Raw genomic sequence first — 24,568 nt, 5'->3', positions numbered from 1 at the left:
AATCCCTTACCCCCTTAGTCTCAGTTTCCCCAACTGTGAAGTGGGTTGAATGTGGCTCTCCCTTGGTCTGGCTGTGTCATGGTGATTCGTGGAGATAAGTGTCCATTGCCCTGCCCATGTGGCATGGAGGACATGCCTTGTAATTGGTGGTTACAGTCTCTATGCCTCATGGGAGTTAGAGCTCGAGGGACGGAGCGTGAAGAGCCTGGTTCACACAGAAGTGGGTCTCTGCAGGCCTGCTGGGTCAGGCCCCCAGACACAACGTCATTGCCACTTGGTGGTGCGTGGTTTCAAGTGCATCTGAATTGGAGCTGGGCAGAGGAGTTGTGAGGTTAACTGGCTGGGAAAGGGGGCTGGTTTCTGGGAATTGGGAGAAGGGGCACTGACTACCCCCATGGCCTCTGGGGTGGAAGGGAGTATAGAGGGTATGTGTTTGGGGGTGGTGACGGGGACAGGTGAAGGAATCATCTCAGGCTCCTCACTAAGCACAATAATGTCCAGAAGAGGAAGACAAAGCTATCACACTCCGTGGCTGGGTTTTTAACTATTTTTTGTCTGTTCCGGAGTGCACGGAGGCACACTGGTGTTTAGCTCCCCAGAGACCAAAAATGCTCCTGGCAACTCAGGACTTTCCAAAGAGGGACCACGGCTGTTGGGAGGAAGTGGCACAAACTTCCATTTGCCATTGCAAATACAGGGATCAACCTATGAATCCATCAGTAGGGGCTGGGGATGCAAAGAAGGCGTATGGGATTATCTCTCTGATCCAGTAAGCAAGAAACCCACATATACCAAACTGTAGAAGAGTGGTTTTCTGCAAATCTTTTAAAAAAGAGAATAGATTTATGTCTAATTTTGCCTATTTCTACAGACAAGGAAGTGGCAATATTGAATGCCTGTATTTTGAGCAGCTAGGGAGCAGGGACGGAGTTGCAGAGAGACTTTGCTATAGATCCTTTCTAAATTTTTGAACTTTGAACCAAGCACCCCTTTAAAAAATTAAATTTACATGAAATCACCCAAACATAGTAACAGTTAATATTGTTACAAAGGGCAAGGAAACGAAATATTTGACATTCATGATCTTCCTTAAACCTCATGACTGAGGGGCTCCTGGGTGGCTCAGTGGGTTAAGCCTCTGCCTTCCGCTCAGGTCATGATCCCAGCGTCCTGGGATCGAGCCCCACATCAGGCTCTCTGCTCATTGGGGAACCTGCTTCTCCCTCTCTCTCTGCCTGCCTCTATGCCTACTTGTGATCTCTGTCTGTAAATAAATAAAATCCTTAAAAACAAAGAAAGAAAGAAAAAAAATCTCATAGCTGAGTTCTGAGTTAAATTCTAATTGCCAGATAGGGAGACTGAGGCTCAGAGGGGAAAGGAGACTTGCCCGAGACCGCACTGCTGGTAGAGCAAGGATTAAGCTCCAGGGACTCTCCCCAGAGGCTCTAGGCCAAATTGCTGTATGTGCAGCCCCTGCCCTTGACCGCCCTTTCTGCCGCTGGGCACTCGGGTCAGGCAGCTGGTGCTCTGGGAGTGAGAGGAGAACCTGCAGCAGCTTTGATGAGGATAAAGAGGAACAAAACATCCCAGAGAAGGGTTTACAACTACGCAGGGAAGGAAAGAAGAAGGAGGATGGAAAAACAAGAGGGAAACATCATAAAACACATGAGGTTACAATGGAATAAGACGTATTCTGTCTAATGGAGTCACCTGTCCTGTCCTTTCCAAGTACAGAGCAAGGGACGCAGGCACATGTGGGCGCGCGCGCACACACACACACACACACACACACACGCACTCTTACTTCTCATTGGCTTTGAAATACCAATCCCCAGAATAAGAAACTGAAGAAAAGCTTTTCCGAAAGAACAGAGTCTGTCTTTTTTTTTTGGTTCTTACAAAAAGAAAAAAAAAAAAAAACCCTCTTGATTATTCCTTCTTTTTTGGCTTTAGAACTGCAGGGCCTCTGGCAAAACAAAATCAGTGATCAGAAGTAAATGTCGAAAGGCAGTGTTTACAAACCAAGGTCAAAATCAGGCTCGGTCTGTGATCTGAGGTGGTTTTATGTGCAGCCACAGGGAGGAGGAGACAAGGACCCGCACCCCATGGACAGGCTGTCCAAGCTACTAAGAAACGTTTTTTTCTCCGCCTGGACTGCTGTCTGCACTTCAGCGTTTCCTCCACACCCACAGATAAGGATTATGGTTTCTGTAGGTGGCTTCTCTGAGCTCCACGGGTCCTGCACCTTGACACGGTAATGCACCCACCTCTGCTCACAGAGTTTTTGGCTAACGTGCTGCTTTTCAGAGACGGCAAGTATGTACACTCATTGGTTCTCTGTCATCCAGCCTGCTTACATTTAATAGTATTAAAATAAGTATCAAAATACAATAATAAAGTTGTATTAAAATAGCCGCGTTTGGGTTCTACACCAAACCTGGCCGTGTGATGTGAGGCAAATCGCATCTTTCTGCACGAGCAGAAGAGGCTGGGCTACCCCCTTCCTTGGTCCCTTTTACCTCTCCCTGTGCTTTTGTGATTCTTTCTTCTGATTCCTCTTGAAGCAGTCTCTCTAGGGAATGCTGGTTTCTCCTTGTCCCTTAGTTTCAGGAAGGGATTCACCACACCTGTTATAGGTCTTTCCCTCTAACGGGTCCTGTTACCAATCAACTTCCTTTTTCCTCCCTGAAACAACTCATCCGGAAAAAGTTTGCATTTTGCCCTCTAGTGCCTTTTAGAGCTGCTATGAAGTATCTATCCTATAAAATCATGAATGTCACGAAAGGCAGCCTATCGACCTTGTCAGCTCCCTCTTTTGATCCTTCCTGAGCACGCAATGGATTATTTACACATTGCATCTGATAAATATTCATCTTTATAGGTAGAGGTACCACTTCTCCATTATCCCCTGCACACTGTAACGTCAAACATTTGCCCAGAGGTACCTCTGCATCCAAAAAAAAAAAAAAAAAAAAGATACGATAATCAGCTGGAAGAAGGGTCTTTGGAATTTAAAAACTTCAATAATTGTCATGATGATGATGTATTAATGAAAATAATGCAACTCCAGATAGCTTTAATTTGCAGAGCCCTTGCTATGCACCAGACCCTCTGCTGTGGGCTTGCCATGAATTATCTCATTCAATCCTCAACAACCCCATTAAATAAATGGCATCCTGCTCCTCTTGCACGAAGGCTCAGCCAAATTTTCCACACTCGCACTGTCTGTAATTGAAAGAGTTGGCTGCGTTCAAAGCTCTTGCAGTTTCCCAGCCCTGTGAAAGAAGACCCCCACGTTAACGGCTTTTCTCGGTTCTCTCCTGTGAAGGTACGGTACCTGTGGTTGCTAAGGCACGGACTGGTTGGGATCGCCTTCCACTGCTTATTCCATAGAGCTCAATCTCATACTCGGTGGCCTCTCTGAGACCAGTTATGTCCCTGGTTCGTTCGGGGGCAAGTAGGGTTATTTCCAGTGGCTCAGACTGCTTTTTGGTATCTCTGATTTTGAGAACAAAAGTGTCGAAGACCCCTTCATCAGCTGTCCAGGACAGACGGAAACCATCTGGGGTGGCATCTGAAACCAGAAGGTTATCCACCTCTGGCTCGGCTTCTAGAAGAGGAGAACATGGTGGGAGGAGGAGAGAAAACATCATTTACCAGCCCATGCAGTCTTCTTCTGCGGGATGGGGGGGTGGTGAGGGAGGGTTATTAGTATGCACTGGCCCTGGCTCTCAGGGACAGAAGTGTCCTGAGTTCAACACAAACAAGTAGGTCTTGGAGAACGGGAAGATGGAGTTCATACATCCAATACAAGCCAAGTGGATGCTTGCATATGTGAGTTTTGTCTAAAAGCAATTCTATCAGTCCACATCTGGACTCTGCTTTGGCCCCTCCCATGCATTATTAAACAAGTTCAAAGCCAGGAACTTGTTTACATTTGCTCTCTGTCTTCCAATGGCTGAGTGCCCATCCTCTGTGAGACCTTTGTCTTTTTCTTTTTTAAAAGACAAATAAACCAGTATTAATGATCTGTAGAGTTGCCCATGATGATACTGCTTTTAAAATGTTATGTTATGGTCCTTTTGCATTTTTCTTGAAACTGTTGTACTTAAGAAGGCTCCTACTCTTGGTGCTTGCTTTTTAAACCATTAGACAGGCATTCAGAGGATAGAACTGAGGCTTGGAACCTCTTGTACTCCATACTTTGGACTCAAGGTATGATCTTGGATTGCCTTCACTAGACAAAACTCATTGTCAAGGTAAATTTAGAGCTGAGTTTCCCAAAGTGTACTCAGAACAAACCATTCCTGTTTGCTCCTCTTCCTTAAAAGGCATCCGATGTCAAATAAGTTTGGGAAATACTGCTTGGGTAAGTCCCTCTTGGAAAAGACACATGCACATTGGGCTATTCTGGAAAGCCCTGTTGTCAAGGATCCTATTAAACTATGTTTCCAAAACTTAATTGTACATGGAACTTCTTCACCAAGCAGGACCTTTGAATAGCCTATGGAGCTAGTAAAATCTGGAAAGACTTTGGGAAACACAGATTTTTGACTGTTAAACGTAGTTAATGTTTTATGTATCTAGGAGTTATTATTAGTCTTGAGAAAATTATGGATTTAGTCTGTGTCAAAGAATCTCTATGACATTAGTGTTTGCCAATAAAATAAGTTCTCAGTTAGGTTTCCAATAACCAGCCCACCCGGTAAGTTTATCAAGATCATAGTTGAGATGTTGAGATGGCAAATGTTGTAAATAAGTTTTTGAAATATCCTCATTGGTATATTTCTTTTGAGAAGGCTGAAACATAGCTGAGGACCAGCCAGGATGGACACAGAAGAGGGTGATGTGGAGTAAGCAAACAAGAACTTGGACAAGACACAGTCTACAAGATTTGGGATGCCAAGGGGCAAACACTTTGACCTTCCCATTTCTGGAGTGGGAGAAGAGGAGTGCTCAGTAGAGATACAAGACAAGGGAGAGTGTGGGGGGAAACACAAAAGAGCAGGCCACATCTATGGATTACGTAAAGAAAATGGACGAGGACGTTGGTGTTGTGGTAGATGGTGATGTGGTAGATGGATTACATGGAAGAGAACCAAGGAAGGGAGAAAATGGCTCACTTGAATCCAAATACCTGTAACAATCTCAGCCCTCAAGGGCTTGGTTTGGTGCCCTTGGGTGGAGCCAGAGACCGTAACCTCATAGCCAATGCCAGTTATGAGGCCTCTAAGCTCCAGCTTCCTCTGGTTTCCTGAAAGTGTGAATTCCTGGGGGTCCAGCAGCTTCCCAGAATCCACCACCGTTACTAGGAAGCTGTCAAAGGCATTCTCCGATGCCATCCAGGAAACTGTGAACCCGTAGGGATTAATGTCGGAAATGGTTAGGTTTTCCAGAAGGGGCAGGGCCTCTGAAAGAAGGGAGGAGTGAAAACAACTCAGGTTAGCGGCGCTGACCCTGCTGAGATAGCACATGTCTCCACGAATAGCAACAGATACCCAATCACTAAATGCGTTAAATTCTCAGAAAATGAATATTTAGTAAGATCTTATTAGGGGCCAGATGATGTTATCTCATGCCAATCTCTCAACAGGCCTATGAGATAGACACTATTCCCATTACGCAGGCAAAAATCCCTGAGTTTCAAAGAGGTCGATCTGCTTGACCAAAGTCACAGAGCAAGGATGTGACAGAGCGAAGTTTTTAGTGGGGTCCCACTCTGAAGGCCATGATTTTTTTCCCTATAAAATTGGATGACTTTTGTTGGTTTTGGATCCCTTTCTCTGTTTCCCTCTGTCTTTTGAAGGTCTTTAAGGAAATCAATCCCCCCACACCCCCCCTAAATACATACTTCCTTTTTGGTGTACTTCATGCTTCTATTCCACTTCTAGTTCACTTTGAATCAAGTGGATGAGACCTATTAGTGACATACGTCCTCATAACCTGAACTAGAGGGAGGGGGTAAGGTTTTTCATGTGTCAGAATTAGCAGATCATGACTGCAGCCCAGTTAAGGAATACTAGGATTCATTAATTCTTTGGCTGTTTGTTTTCCTGGATAAAGTCAGGAGATGAAGACATATTGGATCTTTAGTAAGTTCTATTGTCATCTGTTCATTCATTCACCAAAGATCTGTGTCCCAGGTGCTGTGGGGTTTTTACTTTTACACAGGGGGGTTTCCAAAAGGACTGAGCTTATATCACTTAAGTTCCTAGGTGCCATCATGTCCCACCTGATCAGGCTCCACATCTGTTCTCCTATTCGAACCTCACAATGACACTCTGAAGTGGCTATTGCTACCTGTCCCTTCACCCCCATGACATCTAAGGAAACAGAGGTCAATGACTTATCCAGGATCACACATCTGCTGGGGGGCTAAGCTGGCCTCCCACCCAGGCCATCTGATTCCAAGCTCAACGCTCTTCCTACACTCTGGGCCAACGTCTAATTAGTGACCCCATCAGGGCTGGCAAGTCTGGAGATGTAAGTAGGATCGGTGGATAAGGTCCAGTGCCTCTAGCAAAACAAAGCATGGTCTTGGTGAATGTTGGTTTTCATTGGAGGGGGTGTGGGGCTGGGAACTCCATGAACAAGGCTGCTTTAGCTCCCCCTCATTTGGAGGCACATTTTCCATTGCTTCTAAATAGAAACGTTCAAAGAAATAAATGACCTTACACGAATACCCAGGGTCTAATCCACGGGATGTAAAGAAAAATGTTTAAAGATTTTGGTGACTGAATGAACAAGCGAATGAATGTGTCATTCCTGAAGCAGTAATTTAAATTTTGTTGTGGTTTGGACTTGTACTTTTTTTTAACACACTTGCTCTTTGTTTTGACGGTTTATTATATTTTATTTTTACCATTTAAGGATCTACCCCAAATCATAACTCTATCAAAGGCAGAGATGAAATTTCATATGCTCTGCAAAGAGGCTTCTCTGTGTGCAAGACATGGCTCTCAAGTTCCATTGCTGAGTTTTGTTTAGATAAATGGGGCCTCTTTGGTAGCTAGCCGCTTTGCATCTCCACCCCATGAAAGTGGCAGAGTCCAGCGAAAAGAAGGGCGTTCAGGCTAATTAGTCAGTCAATCAGGGCCTGTTATTTAAAGTCATTCATGTTCAGATTTTTTTTTTTATCCTTTCTCTTTTTTAAAATATGCTTCTTTTAAAACTCAGGGTCTTTTCACTTCAGGGATTAGCTGAGACAATGCTGTAACCAGATCTGGGATTCCCAAGACCAGCACTCCCAGCCTTTCCTCTCCCTGTTCTGTGGGAGGTCCTGCAGGAGGCGAGGCGACAAGTAAGGGCCTGCCTGACCTGGATGGGTGGCTGGCCATTCCTCCCCTCCGGCTCATCTCATGGCTTTGGGATGTGAGAATATGGAAGTCCCCACCGCTCCCTCCCCCGCCCCACTGAGAAAGGAGCATGTTCTGTATTTGAAGACTTGTCTGAACGACTGAATTCACAGTAGGCAACGGGACAGAAAATATAAACACTTTCTGATCTCCTGTTAAAACCACGTCCCGTGTTCTCTTAAAAATCACAGGAAAGTCACGATTTCACAACAATAGTTGCTGAGTTTCTATCTAGACTTGCGGCTTATTTTTCAGAACACTGCTCCCTTCCTATTGCTAGGAAATGGAAAGAACCCAGCATCTGTAAGGCACTTGCTGGAAACCAGACCCTTAAAGTTCATTGTATCCATTTAATTCCTGAGACAGGGGCTGCCCCAAGTAGCTGTGGGCGTCCCGTCTTCATTCATAACGAAATTGGAATTCAGAGCAGTTAAACAGCAGCCAAGGTTATGCAGCTAAGATCAGAAACCACTCAGGCCTGATATCAAAACCCTCACGCTTCGAGGTCATCACGGCTGCCTCCAATTAAATATTTAATTGAACGCATTAACATATCTTCTTGGCAGCAGTTTAGATGCTGGGAGAGGCCTGGTTTAATGTGAGAATCAGAAGGTAAAGTCAGTCTCCTGAAAATTATCATTAGTGGAAGGCTAGAGACTTCTAAAGATTTCCTGAGGTTTGTCAGGCTAGGGATATGGTAAATCCACACCATTTGTAGGCTTTGGCATTGATCTGGGATAATCTCAGGCAAGAAAATGGAAAGCCCATATCTTTAAGCAATTCTTAAGGTGATTCCAAGAGAGGTTAGAGGTCAAGTTCAATAAATGGGTAAGCTTTAATGAAGTTTGGATTTATCTGCTATGCTAGGTCAAACCTTCAGAAATCTGTTATAGATGTTGATTTAAGACAAAGTTTTTTAAAGAAAAAAGATAAATTACTGCATTTCTGGGGCAGGTGGTTTATAAATGGGCTTAGCATAGCATGATTTATGGACAAAATTCCTGTTCTTGGCTGTTACTACCTTAGAACTCACTCTTCAGCCAGAATCGCTAAAATATGGATCAGCCCATAAAGCTAGGCAGGAAAATCCCTGGAAACTTGACACAGCTGTCGAATACACGGTCTCCATTTCCCAGAAATGGTGGCAAAATACCCCTCTTTGCTACAGGATCTGCTCCCTCTTCCCTTAGATGTGTACACCTGGAGCGAAGACTGGATTTGGGGTCGAATGCCTTCAGAACGCCTCTCACCTTTCCCCCGCTCCCACCTCCGAATTCTCGGCAGACAAGCAACAACCTCTGAATGAGTACCTGTCATGACAAAGGCCGTGAGGGGCTTGGTGGGGTCCCCGGCCCAGGTGGTCCCCGCCACACTAACGACATAGCCAGTGTTCTCCACCAAGCCCGTGACGTGAGCGTGCTGTGTGTCTCCTGAGACCGTCAGCTGCTGGGGCTCATACAGCGAGTGAGAATCGCTAACATTGACAACAATCTTTGCAAAAGGCCCGGCTCGAGCGGTCCAGGACACGTTGAAGCTGTCAGGAGTAATATTGCTAAGGATTAGCGTGCCCAACTGTGGCTCTGGCTCTGAAGGGAAAGGGACATGGGCGAAAGAGAGAGAGAGAGAGAGAGAGAGAGAGAGAGAGAGAGACATTATTAGAGGAAGCGACGGATCTTTCCAGAATGTGGCCATAGGACATGAAAGTGCCAATCCCTCCAAATATTTGCAGAAAGGTAGTCTATCCACCCGTGGCTACACCTGAATCGACTATAATGCTAGAGAATACAATGCTTTCTCGGCGGGCCTGGATGCACATTCTTTTTAAGGACAGACATGACCATTTTCTGGCCATGTACAAAGACGAGCGAACAGGTCATTAGAATGGTAGACAGGAGTAGTGGAATATTAAGGGTGCATTTCTAAGGTTTGCAGTGGGGCACTCGCTCCGTAGCTGTTCTAAGAAAAACAGCTTTATAGTGAAGTATTTACAGATATTCTCTCTCACCTAGAGACTCACAAAGCATATTATAGCCTCTGCAATGTTCGTTCTATAAAGAAACCTGCTTAATTTTGCATAGCCCAGAATTTCATAAACTTGACTGATGAGTGGATATGCATTCGGAAAAATAGCCTTTGAACATCTCAAGAAGTTGGCAGTCCACTGAGCACAGCTTAGAAAATGCTACTTTGAAATTTCCTTATTTCGTCTTGTTTTGATCTGTTTGGATTGTACAAATTAAAGGCTAATATCCACACAAGAGAAATTCTTCATAGTATTTAGAAACCTAAGTTTCCTATACACCATAGGGAGATCTGCACCCTACCCTACGTACCGCAAAGATAAAATGGCTTTCATGAAATCCTTCCTGGTGTATCCAGAAGTTAAAAGAAAATTTAGCTAGGAGTTGCATTTTCTGCCTAGAAGATCCACTTACTGGATAATTTGCAAAGACAGCTGGCTCCCCTGGAGGTTAGGTTTCTCTTGTCCCTTAAGGACTAGGAGATCAGGGATGAAGGGACTCATTGTTAATGTAGGGGGCCTGTATCACTAGTTTCGGCCGGGATGTAGATGGTCTGACCTCCTCAATGCACACTTATCAAGTAATGCTACCATGAAAATAAGTTCAACTCTAACTCTGTGTTAGAGTGAGGCAGCAGTTCTAGAAGTTTGAGGTACTGGGGCCAGCCTTTTAGGGTTAAGGAGAAAAGCAGACGATTTCCTCCAGGGACTTGGGAGTTGTGTGGCTGCAGCGCCGGTGTTAAGAGGAAAGAAGGGGTGCCCCTGGATAAACCTTAACTGGACAATTGCACAGCTTAATGCGATGCCAGACAGTCTCCAAGGGTAATAAGGATTTGGCTCAGAAGAAGAACACGGCCGTAAGGCATGGCACAGGATCTCCTCCTCGGCGATTCGTTTGAGAAGCAAATGATGCTCTAATTTTTAGCCACAACCCTGGCAAATTACTTCAACCACACTGAAGGTAGAACACCCCCCCTCCCCCAAGAGGCCTCTGTTTGTTCCTTCCTTGTATTTTGCTGTGGAAGCGATCTCTCCAAGTAAGGATGCATGTTAGGTCTCTTCTCATGCCACCAGACAGAGACTGGCAGTGTGAACACATTCACCATGCAGAGTAAGACCGAGGTTCTCCTGGCAGCTTGGCCTCCAGCTGGCTCCCAAAGGAGGTGGCCAAGCTGAAAAGGGAAATGCAAGAAGGACCTCAGAGATAGAGAGGGAAGGCAGGGTCAGTGCTCCATGCAAGCTGGGACATCTTTCCGTCCCTGCTTCGGATCCTTCGGACAATTCCTGGGCATGCTGTCTGCTTCCAGGAAACACAGATCTTTTCAGAAATTTAATGCTCTGAATGTTCACCACATGCACCAAGATTTGGACACGATGACAGCTGAAAGAAGACTGACATTTGTGATAGTTGTCAGTAAATGACAAAGCATGCTTCATAGGGTAAATGTCAAAAGGGAATAGTCTGTTTGTAGGGAAGGCAAGCAAACAGAAGTCTCAAGAACACAATGAGACGGCTGGTTCCTCTCACGTGCGTTAGGGTCTTTTCTCTGCATGCTCCGGGCACCACTTTTCAGAATCTTGGGGGGAGAGAAAGAGGATGTAGAACATTCTGATCAGGGGACCAAAGTTGGCATGCACGCACCTCTTTGAATACGACAGAGGTAAACTTTGATTAGACCACAGGCAGATGATAAAGGGGATGAAACTAGAAACGATTATTCAAGATCAAACGGAAGGATGATTTAGAAATTTAACCAAGGCAAGTCAGGTTAATTCTATACAAACACACAGAGCAACTCCAGATGTGGGTTCCTATTTAGGAAAAAGAGGGTGATGCCAAAGTTCCTTAATTTGGGGTGAGAGTTTTTCTTCTCTTTCTCTTTCTTTCTTTTTCTTTCTTTCTTTCTTTCTTTCTTTCTTTCAAGTTTTGAATCTCTGATTTGGGTGGCCCTATCAAATCTGAGAATGATTTGGAGGAATGAGGAGGATGAAAAATGGGTAATGAGTGATTTTTTTTTTTTTTTCACCCTCAGAGGAAGTTCGACGGAGAGAGAAGAAGCCATTGTGGCAAGTACCTGTGGTTGCCTGGGCCGTCAGAGTCTGAACACGGTGCCCGCCAATCAGCCCATGAAGGTGGGCAGTGTAATTAGAAGAAGCATTGAGGTTGGCGATGACAGAGCTGCGAGATGCTGCGGGCAGAGAGTGTACCACTGTTTCCTGGCGGGGGTCAGAATTCCTAATTTCTATAAGAAAGCTATCAAAGGTAGCCTCCTGGGCTTTCCACGACAGAGACACACTGGCCCAGGTCACATTTGAGATAGTGAGGTGGCTAAGGAGAGGTTCGGCTACTAAAGTAAGCAGAAAACAAAGAGATATGAAAGTGTGTCAGTTTAAAACACGGTTACAGAGTCAAAAACCAAAAACACATAAGACTAAATCCATAAAGTTTTAGACCTCACCCCTGGATAAAGACACAGGTTCTTTGTGGAAACCCAGTTTGCGCCATGGGAAAAGAAGAGGTGAGGTTGGATGGTTTTCTTCCTTCGGTCTCAGTGTAGTTGAATCTGGCCAGGACAACCTCTCCACCACCCCGGTGACAATTTGTAGTCTCACGTAAAATGAGGACAGACCCTCCCTCAGCCATGGGTCACTTCTGTGATAGACGATTTTGATGCTATGATGTGAACTCTTTTCCGATTTACTGATTCACTGCCCCAAATGGGCTAAGAATGCTATTTTGAATGGATAAGCTTCTCCTGTCTGAATTCAGATAGAGAATGCCCGTTTGCTGCATCCCAGAGAACATCTCACATAGTATGTCTACCACAGACAGTACAAATTTAAGTAAGAGCAGCGTATGCTTTGGTTGACCAAGTTCCTTATTGAAACATGACTGCTTCTATTTTTGAAATCAACCATTCACTCTCTGGGGGCAAGACAGCATGCTCGGGTCTTTGCTCCTAGAGCGGGTGATAGAATTGGGGCATTCTGGATGACACAGCTTCCTCGTGCCCCCATCTGATTAGTAACCTGCTCTTTTTTTTTTTCTTCTTTCGGACATTTTCCCAGTTGAAACAAAATAAATAGCACCAGTTTCATTAAATCATTGGGATACTTGGGTATTAGGAGGTCAACTAGGATAACACAAAATATAATTTTTAAGACCTCTTTGATTGATGCAGATGTCTTTCCAAATCAAGGACAACTCTGGATTTTTAGGTATGGAAGGGCAGAATGCTTTTCTCCAGATTCCATTCGACAATCTGGACCAGACTATGCTTAAGGCTGCATGTGTCCTGGTCAATAAGAGATCAGGCAGGGGACTTCACGGAAATGCACCATTGGGGCCGCTGTGGGAAGAGAGTTGGGTTAAGCAGAGCTCCAGCCCTGCCTCCTGGAGAAGTTCATGAGCTATGGCCTCAGCAGGTGAGAAGGAGCGGCTTCCCCTTGCCGAGAAGACTCCAGAGACCTAGAGAGAGGGAGTCAGACATGGGAGAGAGCGGATGTACCTGTGGTGGCCGAGGTGACGATCTGAGTCCGGGCACTGGGAGCGAGTCCCGAGAGGTAGATAACAAAGTGATTATTAGGGGGTAGCCCTGAGATGTGGGCGGTTCGTTCAGCACCAGAGATATTGTATTTCATCGTCTCCAAGAACCTATTGGAATCAACAATTTCAATGGTAAAGGTCTCGAAGGCCCCGTTGGTGGCTGTCCAGGAGAGATTGAAGCTCTCAGGTGTTATGTCAGAAACAGTTAGGTTTCCAATTTCAGGTCCTGAGGCTGAAAAAGGGGGCAGGAGAGAAGAAAAAAAAAATGGGGGGTTAATGATCAGCCTTGTGTTTTAAGACTGAGGTTGTTAATAGAACCACGGCTGGGCAGAAGGATCTGCTAGTTCAAGGTTATGGTTGAGAGGCGGCAGGTGTTACCCGGCGGAGCCGACGGGAGCAACAGAGGGGATTTGTTAACAAGGGAAGACCAAGAGGAGGGTTGGGCAGTAAGATTTTCCTGCTCTGGAGCTGCCTTATGCGATCAGGCTGGCTGAGATCCTGAGTGGGAGAAGTCATCTAGGTGATGTCAGCGGGAACTGCGGGGCTAAACTCAGATGTTTCAGGGAGCCCCACGGCGGGGATGCTGGCCATCACTCAAAAAGATAGGCGTGCTGGCACTCTTAGTCTCTTGAATTGCACTCAGGAGACCAAAAGTTGCTTGGCACCCTCCTGGGGGTATCTTTTGCTTTGAAGGAGCTCCCATCTAGTTAAATGAAGACTGAGTAACTCTGATAACCACTCCCAAGGTGGTACCTGGAGGCTTCTGCTTTTGTGACTTAAAGGGAACCAGCAACTCGTCAGCGTGGTTCTTGGTATTGTCTCTGTATATACCCCTGACAAGGGCTGGCTGTTTTCATATTCTGTTGGAAAAGCTCATCCTCTCTTAACTGCTTCTGCATGGGCCAAGAAAGCTACTAGTGCGTTGCCAACCAGGAGAGCTGAGCCGAGGCAAGGCATTCAGGCTGCCCTATTCGGCCAAGAAATAGCATTTTGTCTGGGAGACTGCCCCATCGATGTTTTGTCATGCAGCAGGAATAAACTAGGCAGAGGGCAGGCAGAAGCAAGGTGGTAAGAGCTGATATTGCTTCTCTAGCAGGGAAGGAGAAGGCCTTTCCATCCCATCAGATGTAGTGAGACACAGATCGGATGGAATTACGGCCCTTCTGCCCTCCTACCAATTCATCAGAAATAAGACTGTTGATATCATTAAAAAGGGGGGGAAAAAAACCCATACATAAAAGTACTATGGGCACCCAAACCACAAGGTCTGCAGGAAAGATCAGAAATGGCAAGTGATTTCTCTTGCTTTCTGGGGAGGGATGATTTATGATCCCTATGTCAGATCAAAGGCCCTGGGTCCATGCTGGGTAGCCTCAGTTGCAATTCCTGGGCATTTCAAGGTCATCATTCACACAGGGGCTGTCTGTATTACGTTTGTCTCAGCGAGGATTATTGACATGATTGAGGCTAAAATGCAGAGCTATGCTTTTGCTAGAATCAGGGAGATCGTATGGGTTTGCATGGAAGTTTAGTTGCAGTAACTATCTAAAAATGGGGCAGGCACCTGCAGAACCAAACACGATGGCCTCCGCTGAGCTTCTACCCAGTGGAGGCCTAGAGGAAGGGAAGCAAAAGAAAACAGTGCTTGGGAAGTCTGCTCACTGCGGCAGGCTTCTGGGGGGCACTGAATGCCTTGCCACCTTGCCAGCTGGAGCAGAGTGATGAGTAGAGTTTAACGCACCCTCCTGGGTTGGCCCTGGGGGTGTGCCACGCTGAGGCCAACGCTCCAGGGAGCACCTCTTGATTAAAAGAGCAAAAAGGGCATCAGATCTTTGACATTCATAGCCCGGGACATTCCTTGCTTTGAATGCTGCTGTGTGGACTTCTCCTAATGAATGGCTTTTTCTTTGGTACTGTCTCTAGTCATAATTGTGTGATTTTTTTTTCCTTCCCTTTTTGGTTTAGCTATTTGCTAATTTGGTGTCCTAACAATGACTCAGTATCTGAGAGAAGTGCCCGGAGGAGGGTAATTCAGTTCTCTTATTATACTCAGTGCATTTTAAAGAAACATTTAAATTAAAACATTTCTTTTAAATGCAAGAACCACAGTGCCCATACCCTTGAGGGGTCTGGGATAGTAAAGTACCGGTTTCCAGCTAGCAAAAGGACTCTCTAAAGTAAATAATCTGTGCTCTACCAGAACTCACACATGGTGAGGGGAGGGGCGGCTTTTAGTTCTATTCCAGCCCTGGAGAAGAGAATTAAAACCATCAGGCTGTCTCCTGAAACAGAATGCCATCATTTGGAAAGAGAGGGAGTGGTAGGACTAGGTAAAGGCTGGGAGAGGCTAGAGGCTGGAGGTCAGAAAAGGCAGTGGCTCTATCATTCATTCTTGAAATGGCGGGGGCTTGTAGACGGAGGCACAGCTCACAAGGCTGTCGCTCAGCACGCATGAGCAGCCGCTAAGAGGCAGAAGGGAAGGACTCAGGGAGAGAAGCTGACTTTTTGCAGAGTCTCTTGGAGAAGAAGCAGGCGCCTTGGGGAGGGCATCAGCAGTGGGAAGGAAGGTACCTGTGGAGGCCTCGGCAGAGAGCACCGGTGTCCTATAGCCCCTGATCACCCCGTAGATGGTGACTCTATATGGGGTGGCGGCCTTGAGGCCTGGGACGTCCACAGCCCGCAGGCTGCCGGGCACCGTGAGGTTCTGAGCTGCCTCCACCCCGTTGGCCTCCTGCACCTGAATGACAAAGTGCTCATAGGCCTGGTCAGTTGCGGTCCAGTTGAGTTGGAGGCCATCCCAGCCAACCTCGGTCACGGCTAAGTCCCCAAGCTGGGGGAGCTCCTCTGAAGAAGGACAGAGAGGTATCGGTCAGTTCCGCGAAGCCCAAAAGGAAGAAACCAAACGTCCCACAGCCCAGGTCTACGGAAGACAGAAAGAGGTGGGAGCGTATTCCTGGGCATGTGTGGTCCTTCTTGGTCTCTGGGCATTTATTTCCAGCTTGAACACCCTTAACCTGCCCACAGCTTTCTTTAGGAGTTGCAAATGGCCAGAAAGGGGAAGACCCGCACGGCTCACTGAGAGAGCAAGGCTGTCCAGCGGAGCACTGAACAACCCACCTGGGAGGGCTCTCGGCGTGCAGGGCCAGAACCCACAGGGCAGCTGGCAAAGTGGGACTGCGGGTCAGGGTAAGAAGGGTAGGGATGGTTAAAAGTGAAGGCTCTGCAGGCAGCTGGGCCTTGGTTGGAACTCCGACAATGATATTTAACCACCGGCGAGTCTTGGACCTATCATCACGCAGCTCGTCTCTGAGTCTTGCTCTCTTCATCTACAGAGGGAGCGGACAGTGCCCTGTCATTGGACTGTGTGATGCTTAAAGACCATTTCCAACCCCCCTGAGGGTCGTATCTGACCCACAGGGAGTGCCCCGTAAGCGGCAGCCCAACAAACCCATCACTGTTCAGAGGTTTCCCCTTGGAGCTTCTCAGCGGTACTGGAAACAACTGTCTGTCTCGTTTCATGACTTCACGCTGGAGACTGTTCAATTGCTGGCCACCTGCTATGGGACTGGCTTTATAAAGTGTCCGCTGTCTCGGTCTGGACAAGTCTGCTGTTTTCCTCAGCTTTCAGGGATCAAATGTTCTGTGCTGGATTCTTGGCTCGGTTCTTTCCCTCCCACCTTCCCCGAGTACTTTGTGCCTGGATGAGGAATGTCTGCACCATGAAGCAAAGCCATTTGTGCGAAATGAGGGCCCACTTTTTTTTTTTTTCCCCAATTTATTTATTTTCAGAAAAACATTATTCATTATTATTTTTTTTTTCACCACACCCAGTGTTGAGGGCCCACTTTTAATTAAAAGTGATTATGTTTTGCTAGGTAAATGGTGCAGAGCAGGGCCCACTATCTATCTTTCCACCCCGTAGGAAGGACAGTTAAAGTAGTTCTCATTGCTGATTTAGGAAGTCTGGATTCTGAACATGGCAAAGCCCACTGCTGAGGGGAACACCTTTGAGGATTAAATGCAATCCCAGGCTCTTCTCCTTTTAAAGGCTGAAGGGGCCATGGATTTGAAGTTAGAAAAGGAATTATCTGGGGCGCCTGGGTGGCTCAGTGGGTTAAGCCGCTGCCTTCGGCTCAGGTCATGATCTCGGGGTCCTGGGATCGAGTCCCGCATCGGGCTCTCTGCTCAGCGGGGAGCCTGCTTCCCTCTCTCTCTGCCTGCCTCTCCATCTACTTGTGATTTCTCTCTGTCAAATAAATACATAAAATCTTTAAAAAAAAAAAAAAAGAAAAGGAATTATCTGTAGGAATTTGAGCCACAAGAGGTGCCCCTGAAGTACTTATTCTTAGATATAAGAATATCTCAGTGGTGAGCCTGAGCACACTCAGCCTGTGAGAGGGGCTGATTCAAGTGGTACCACGTGACAGGGATGCTTTTGGGGGCTGTCTGTGCAGGAAGTGCCCTCTGCCTCTCTCGCTCACTGAGAAGAGCTGTCCATTTATCTGTTGTGGAGTGGGGTTCCTGGTGAGATTTCACGTGCAAAAGGAGTTCTGTTGCTCAAAACAAAAGTTTACATACACCAGATAGAGACCTCTAGCATCCCGTATCCAGACCACACGGGCCTCAAAAGCCCCTTTTGCTCATTTGGTCTGAAGATATTTCAAGCAGCACAGGACCATATAACCTGGCCAGCTTTGGTGGATTGCGACATCACCTTTCTCATTTTTGGAATCCTTCTAGCGAGGACCAAATTTATTTGGTATATGTGAATAAGAAGAACAAATTATTTGAAAGAGGTTATATGGGTGGTATTATCAAAACACAGGATGTATAGCAAAGGGCATGGGCTGAGGGCCCAGCATAAAAACCCACCAAAAATTTGGCTCATTTGCCCCCTTTCAGGCTGTTTCTAAAAACCTCACAAACAGCACAGAATTTTCCTATAACAGATGCAACAGCATATTTCCAGGGGACAGATTGAGATAAATTGTTTTTCCTCTCCACACTGAATGAAAAACATTGGAGTCAAATGTGAGTGCTGCTCTCTTTTGGAAATGTGCTGGCTGTCCTGAGTGTCTGTTAAGGAGAGAGTGAGAGACTCGGACAGTTTCGGCTGAAGATGGCCAGATCATTTCAAAGGTTATTCCATGGACACATGACTACCCGTTGGACGGCAGTCAGTGACTCTGAGGCCACTCATGATAAGATTTCTCTAGAAACTTTTGACCTTATTCTTGTGCCACAGCCCTACTGTTTCTGCTATTTTCATTACGATACGTTGGTGCCTGATGTATTAACCTATTTGCTGTTCAGTATTTCCTACAGGATGTGAGCTTCACTAAGCACTTTCGGTCATGGTTTCATTCACTGCTCAGGACAATGTTCCGAGGTGGGGTATTATCTCTGAACTGAAGGCGAGGAAAGAAGGCTCAGACATGTCAAACGACAGACCCAAGAGCATTCAGCCAGGAAAGCGGACTTCCAACCCAGACCTTCCTAAGTTAGAACTTGCATTCTCACTGCCTGTCAGGAACATGGAGATGAAACTATGATGCTTGGGGAATGTTCTCTATCCCAAAGGGAGGTTGGCTCAGTCAAGTCCCTGGCGTGGAAGGAGGGTCCTATACCTGTGACGGCCTCCAGAACAAGAGGCAGAGTGCTGCAGCCTCTGACCTCGCCATGGAGGGTGATCGTGTAAGGAGTCCCGGCCCTGAGGCCCGGGATTTCCATGGAGCGCAGGCTCCCGGGAACTGTGAGACTGTCAGCTTCCTCGGCCCGGTCAGCCTCCTGGATCTCTATGATAAACTGCTCATAGATCCCATCAGGGGCCATCCAGTCCAAACTGAGGCCATGCCAGCCGACCTTGGTCACTATGAGGTTTCCCAGATCTGGAACCTCTTCTGCATGAGGACACAGAGTTGCCGAGTTACTAAAAAAAGGAACTGCATGCAAGGATTCCGGTAAGATGACCCTCCAGCCGAGGCTGGGCGGAGTCGTCTGGTGAGTGTTGATTACAGATGCGTGATTTACGGCAGGTGTGGAGCACGCTCTAACTGCGGGCACTAAAGCCAGAGTTTTTCTCCTCCGTCTCCGGGAATGAAAGACAGTTCTAGGAATTGTTCATAACTTCTATGCTTAACATATAAATGGGGCTTTAGGGAATCTTTTAGAGTGTTCTTAAAATGAGCTCACACCAGTTTTTTTTTTTTTTTCCTTTTCCACTTGCAAAGTGTGCTTTCCAACTCCTTAGCTATTATGATTGAAACTTGCTTTGAAAGAAAAGTCACCTCTCACTTTTGTAAGGGAAGAATAGGTGGAATTTTCCATGGAATTGGCTACCATGCTGGACCAGGACATGCCCAAATAAGGGCTAGGACATTTGGAGGGAAGTGGGGATGATTCACTGGTGTTCCCCGAGGTGGGGGGGCGGCTGAGCCCAGCTTACAGCAGGAAGAGCTTGGATGCCCCCTGGGCAGAGACAAGGAGAGGAAGCAGATTAACAGATTGGTCTAGAATACCTGTCAAGACTTCAACAGAGAGAGGAGTCGTGCTGAAGTCCCGCGTGACCCCACGGATGGTGACGCTATAGTGAGTGGCTGCTTTGAGCCCAGGCAGGTCCACGGACCTCAGTCCTCCCGGGACTGTGAGGTTCTGGGCCGCCTCGACTGCATCAGTCTCCTGCACCTGAATGAAAAACTGTTCATAGGCTCCTTCCAGAGCAGTCCAGTTGAGCCTGAGGGCATCCCAGCGTACCTTGGACACAGCGACCTCTCCCAGACCGGGAGTTGCCCCTGCAGAAGGACAAAGAATGAGTTTCATGATCAAATCACACAGCAAGATCCAGGGAACCTTGAACACCCGAGTAGACGTCATATTACTGAAAAATACAGGACTTTCTCTAGACAAACATGCATCGTGCAACTTCCTGAATTGGAGAAAGTGAGCAAAGGGCATGCGGGCTAGAAAAATATTTGTTATCTTAGTTCATTAAAGAGTTGCCCCAACCCTCAGTGCACAGGGAGATTAATGTTCTGATTTTTTTTTTTTCTCTTAAATATAATGCCTTCACATCCCTTCCCAGGAGGGAGTCCATGAAGCTCACGACCCCGCCGCTGGGGCTGTGGATATTGTCCCCAGGCAGGGCTCTGCGCAACCGCAAAGGGTGTTGTTCACATGGGGTGCGCTGTCAAAGGTGCCCTCAGAGTCGTACAGCCTGATGGCTCCCCTTTATGAGACACCACAGCGCTATGACCTGGGGCTGGCCAAGTCCAGTCAGGAGTGAGTCGTGTCTGATGAGCCATGGGTGGTTTCCTGTTAGGGACAGCAGGAGCTAGAAATGGAAGCATGAGAGAGAGGTACCTGTGGAGGCCTCAGCAGAGAGCACCGGTGTCCTATAGCCCCCGATCACCCCGTAGATGGTGACTCTATACGGGGTGGCGGCCTTGAGGCCTGGGACGTCCACAGCCCGCAGGCTGCCGGGCACCGTGAGGTTCTGAGCTGCTTCCACCCCGTTGGCCTCCTGCACCTGAATGACAAAGTGCTCATAGGCCTGGTCAGTTGCGGTCCAGTTGAGTTGGAGGCCATCCCAGCCAACCTCGGTCACGGTGAGGTTTTCCAGTTCAGGGGCATGGCCTGAATAATGACAGAGATGGGTCAGTTAAACCCTTCCTCAAATTCCTTTCCTTCTGGGAACCCAGAAATGGCAAAGCCATTGCCAACGCTGCAAAGGTCTGCCGTGGGAGCTGGGGCGGGACCGATCGCCATATTTCTCTCAGTGTAAGCCCCAGTGCTATGGCCGCCATCAAAACATCAACAGAAAACTCAATATAATACTTATTTTTCCCTGTTGCCTCTTTGCCTGTGTCTTTTGGAAATGGCATTTTCCTCCTGACCAGCGTCCTGTGGATCTAGAAAACTCTACACATCCATGTTTGTAGTGTTCTAGGCTTTGGTTTCCATCATGGAAAGTGTCTGTCATTGTAAGGACAAGACCATAAGGAACAGCCTCCAGGCATTCCTAGGTTGCTGGGTCTAAGCTGCTCAGTCTTCTGCATTTTGAGAAAATTGGATCTTGTTTCCTCAACCTCATCTAGAGGATCTGTTTTATAGTCTCTATGCTGGGATTTTTTTGTCAGTTCTGGGGGCTCAAGTCAGTTTATATAAAACCACTTCAGGAAGATCAGAGATAGATGAGCATGGTCCAAGTAAGGTAGTACTGAGGAATGGGACAAGTCTTTACAAAACAGTCCCTTACTGGAGAGAAAGACTGAGGCCCGGGACAAACAGAGCTTATTAAGCTCAGTTAAAAGCAAAGGTGATCTTTAATCATCTCCTGTACACACAAAGTACAGCAATAACACACCTGTCTGAATATGCCTTCCCGGTAACAATTCGCTCAGGGCGGAGCTTAAGTGGGCTTTGCGTGACCTAGGAATAAAGGACTTCTTCTAGAAATGGATCCGGTAAACAACAGAGCAAGAACTGCCTCGAGCTCATTTAAAAGAACAAATTGTTTTTCCATTGGCTGCTAGTTTCAAAAGAGCCCTATGTGCCCATTAAAGGACACTTCTAACCTGAAAATCCTAGCTTGACTGGATGGAAGACATCCTTTCTGAGGGAAAAAATCTTTCTTTTCAAGAATCTATTTAATTCAGACTTTTCCAAGCTCTGGGAAAAGTTCTTCCTTAGTGTTTCACATTGACAAAGCCTGTACTCCAGCAAATCTTATTTGATCTGAACAGGGGTCTGCAAACTATGATCCGAGGGCCAAGTCTGGCCTATTGCCTACTTTGGTAATGAACTGTTAACAACAGTTTTTTTATAGTTTTCAATGGTTAGGGGCAAAAATCCAAAAAGAAGAATATTTCATGATATATGAAAATACAAATGAAATTCAAATTTTGGTGTATAAATAAAGTTTTATTGGAACAGCCATGCTTGTTCATTCATGTATTGTTGATGGCTGCTTTTGTGCTACAGGGATCCTTGAATAGTTGTGACAGAAACCTTACGGCCTGAAAAGTCTAAAATATTTACTCTCTGGCCCTGTACAGAAAATGTTGGCCATGCCTCATCTTGAACTCCATTCTACAGGCTCCTCATATAACGCAAATTCATGCCCTGAAGTTCACCCGAAGCAGTTCTTAACCACACAAATGTGATATTGATCAGAAAGATCATTTTGGGGAAAGAAAGGGAAAATCAGCATCCTTAAACCCACTGGCCCTTGTGAGGCCAAAAGCACTGCAACCGATGTAACAGTTGTCTCCTCGACCTTGGGATTTAAGCACAACTAAAATCAAGAGTGTGTCCTTTACAAATATTCTAGTAGTCCTCATGCATGAAGAGATATAGGACAAAAACCAATCTAAGCCACACTTCAAGGGTAGGGAGATTAATCCTATCATCCACAAATGCCCCCTGTGACTCATCCCACTTTCCTCTCCTTTTCTCCTGCTGTCAAAACTGCTTGTCAGGAGCTTGGATGGCACTGACAATTTTCCTCTTTATGTGAATTAAGTCACCATCTCTCCTTCTCAGCTAACTGCTTTTAAAGCTGTCTTTCTAATTCAGACATAAAGCCTTTTTTATTTTTTCCCATGAAAACAATGTCAAGAACCATTGTTGCCGGGAAGGTGAGGCGAGGTACCTACCAGGGGCGGGGAGGAGGAGGTCAGGGATGGTTTAGGAAAGCTCTTGCAGTAAAGATGGATGCAGAAAGGATGGGAGAAGATGCGCAGTGGGAACTATCTCTTCCTGAGGAGAACCATCTCTTCTCTCTAGAATGGCTTTTTTTTTTTTTTTAATGCCACTGACACTATTACATGACACCCCTCACGTCCTGCTCCCTCCGTTCTTACAGCAGACAAATGACTTCCACATAACATCATGTTGCTCAGTAAATATTAATAATCAGGGTAATATTTCCACCAAAACATTTGACTATTCTCTACTTTTTTTTTTTTTTTAACAAGCAGATCAAGGAAGAGTATCAGTTTATCTTTAGTGAGCCGTGCTCTGACTGTTTCTGTCATGGTTGCTATTGGCGTCCCCCATCCCCACCCTTTCTCACTAAGCAAATGCTAGTCCGATAAGCAAAAGGTGTAACTTCAGTGAATAGAATTGAGATAAATTGAAGGGATAATTATGAAATTAGAGGGAATGCTACAAACAAAAATACAGTGGACAATAGCTGAGGTGGGGACTAAGAAGTTTCACATAAATGCAAACTCTACATTTCAACAGCAAATGACACATTGGTGGCCTTACTGTCCCCAAAGCCCAGTGTTTCCGCTGTGTCGTTCCACGCTGCATTTCTTGGCATTTCTTTATGAAAAGGCTGTTGTCTTTTTCCTTACAGCTGTGCACTGGCATCTACCCTCTGAACAATGTCAGTGGGCCTGGGAAATCAGAATTTCGAAATCCCCTTTCTATGCTCAGGGTGGGTTGACCAGCTGGCCTGGAGGAATTTCTGGCTGTGCCAACTTTAAGCCTTCAGATGTGCCAACTTTAAATCTTCCACCATCTTGTAGATGGTGATTACCAAGTGCTAGCTAATTAGGAATTCACTTGCGGTGTTCACTGATGGGAGAAAGTGATTCTCCCAAAGCAGGTAGATGGCCAAATTCAACCTGAGGACCCAAAGGGTGGAGTTAATTGCTTTGATCTCACCTTGCAAAGTCAAGGTAATTAAAATTAAATGCCTTGCCTGCCTTAAAACTTTTCAGTGACTCTTTATCACTGTCAAGAATGGAGTCCAAGCGCCTTAGCACGATATTCACTGCCCTTTGTAGACAGTCTCTGATGATGTCTCGAACCCCATAACCTCGCTGTTCTCCTACTCTATCTTAGGGCAGGACTGGAAAGCCTGTGTTTCACTAGTAGGAAGCGTCTCGTGCCTTCTCACATGCTGTTCCTCCTGCTGGAAATGTCATTACCCCCTTCTGCACTTCCTTTCCTCTTTCAGGACTCAGCCAAGTGTCACGTCTTCCAAAAGGCCTTCTCTGGTATCCATCTTTCCCTTTGCTCAGGTCTGGAATGGATCCTTGTTTCTGCTCTCATAGCTTCCCAAACTTCCCGCTAAAACAGACTAGTTATAGTCTTATAATTTTGGTGTTGGTTCTTTCTTTCTCACTGCAGTGTGCCTCACAATGTGCCTCCTGTTCTATAGAGACACCAGCATTGTCCGACCCATAGCAGTTAACTAATAACTATTTGTTGGAGGGTTACATATTGGAATAAATTCGATTTGCTCCATGAATAAATCAAAACGGTATCACAGCAGAATGTTCCCTGTTACTTGCAGCTGTGACCACAAGCAAAATGCCACCGTTCTGCTTTCCAAACCCATGAGAACTACTGGAGTATCACAGATGAGTTCTTATGCTGGTAAGGAAAGATGCTTTCTTGATCTTGTGTTTTTCATATTCTCTCTGCTCTATGTCCCTATTGCTCACAGCAAATTCATGGCTTCACTTTAAGTGGGGTTTCACTGAGTTTATCAAAATATAAATGCAGGGTGTGGGGCATGGGGGAGATGCCTGGCACACATTAATCTTCCTCAACTTTAATGGGCTTCTACCTTTCTCTCTTTCTTTCTCTCTCTTCCTCCCTCCCTCTCCCGATCCTCCCTCCTTTCCTTTCTCC

The 24,568-nt window shown here is 46.2% G+C and overlaps 1 protein-coding gene across 9 annotated transcripts in view; it reads right to left on the bottom strand.

Moving 5' to 3' along the window:
* TNC (tenascin C) overlaps positions 1-24,568 on the bottom strand; it is a 93,973-nt gene that overhangs the window by 21,448 nt on the left and 47,957 nt on the right. The window contains exons 11-18 of one of the 9 annotated variants that reach the window (XM_044265043.1): positions 20,282-20,554; positions 19,441-19,713; positions 15,494-15,766; positions 12,885-13,154; positions 11,451-11,723; positions 8,666-8,941; positions 5,138-5,410; positions 3,338-3,610 (exon numbers count right to left, since the gene is read on the bottom strand). The exons of 1 other annotated variant lie outside the window; for it this stretch is intronic. In XM_044265043.1, the coding sequence (XP_044120978.1) occupies positions 3,338-3,610; positions 5,138-5,410; positions 8,666-8,941; positions 11,451-11,723; positions 12,885-13,154; positions 15,494-15,766; positions 19,441-19,713; positions 20,282-20,554 (2,184 nt within the window). The remainder of the gene's footprint in view (positions 1-3,337; positions 3,611-5,137; positions 5,411-8,665; positions 8,942-11,450; positions 11,724-12,884; positions 13,155-15,493; positions 15,767-19,440; positions 19,714-20,281; positions 20,555-24,568) is intronic. 7 more of the 9 variants (XM_044265044.1, XM_044265045.1, XM_044265046.1 and 4 more) reach the window with 7 other exon arrangements.

Source organism: Neovison vison, chromosome 9, assembly GCF_020171115.1.
Source record: "Neovison vison isolate M4711 chromosome 9, ASM_NN_V1, whole genome shotgun sequence".
Lineage (NCBI taxonomy): Eukaryota > Metazoa > Chordata > Mammalia > Carnivora > Mustelidae > Neogale > Neogale vison.
This window is presented reverse-complemented; position numbering and strand designations above follow the sequence as displayed.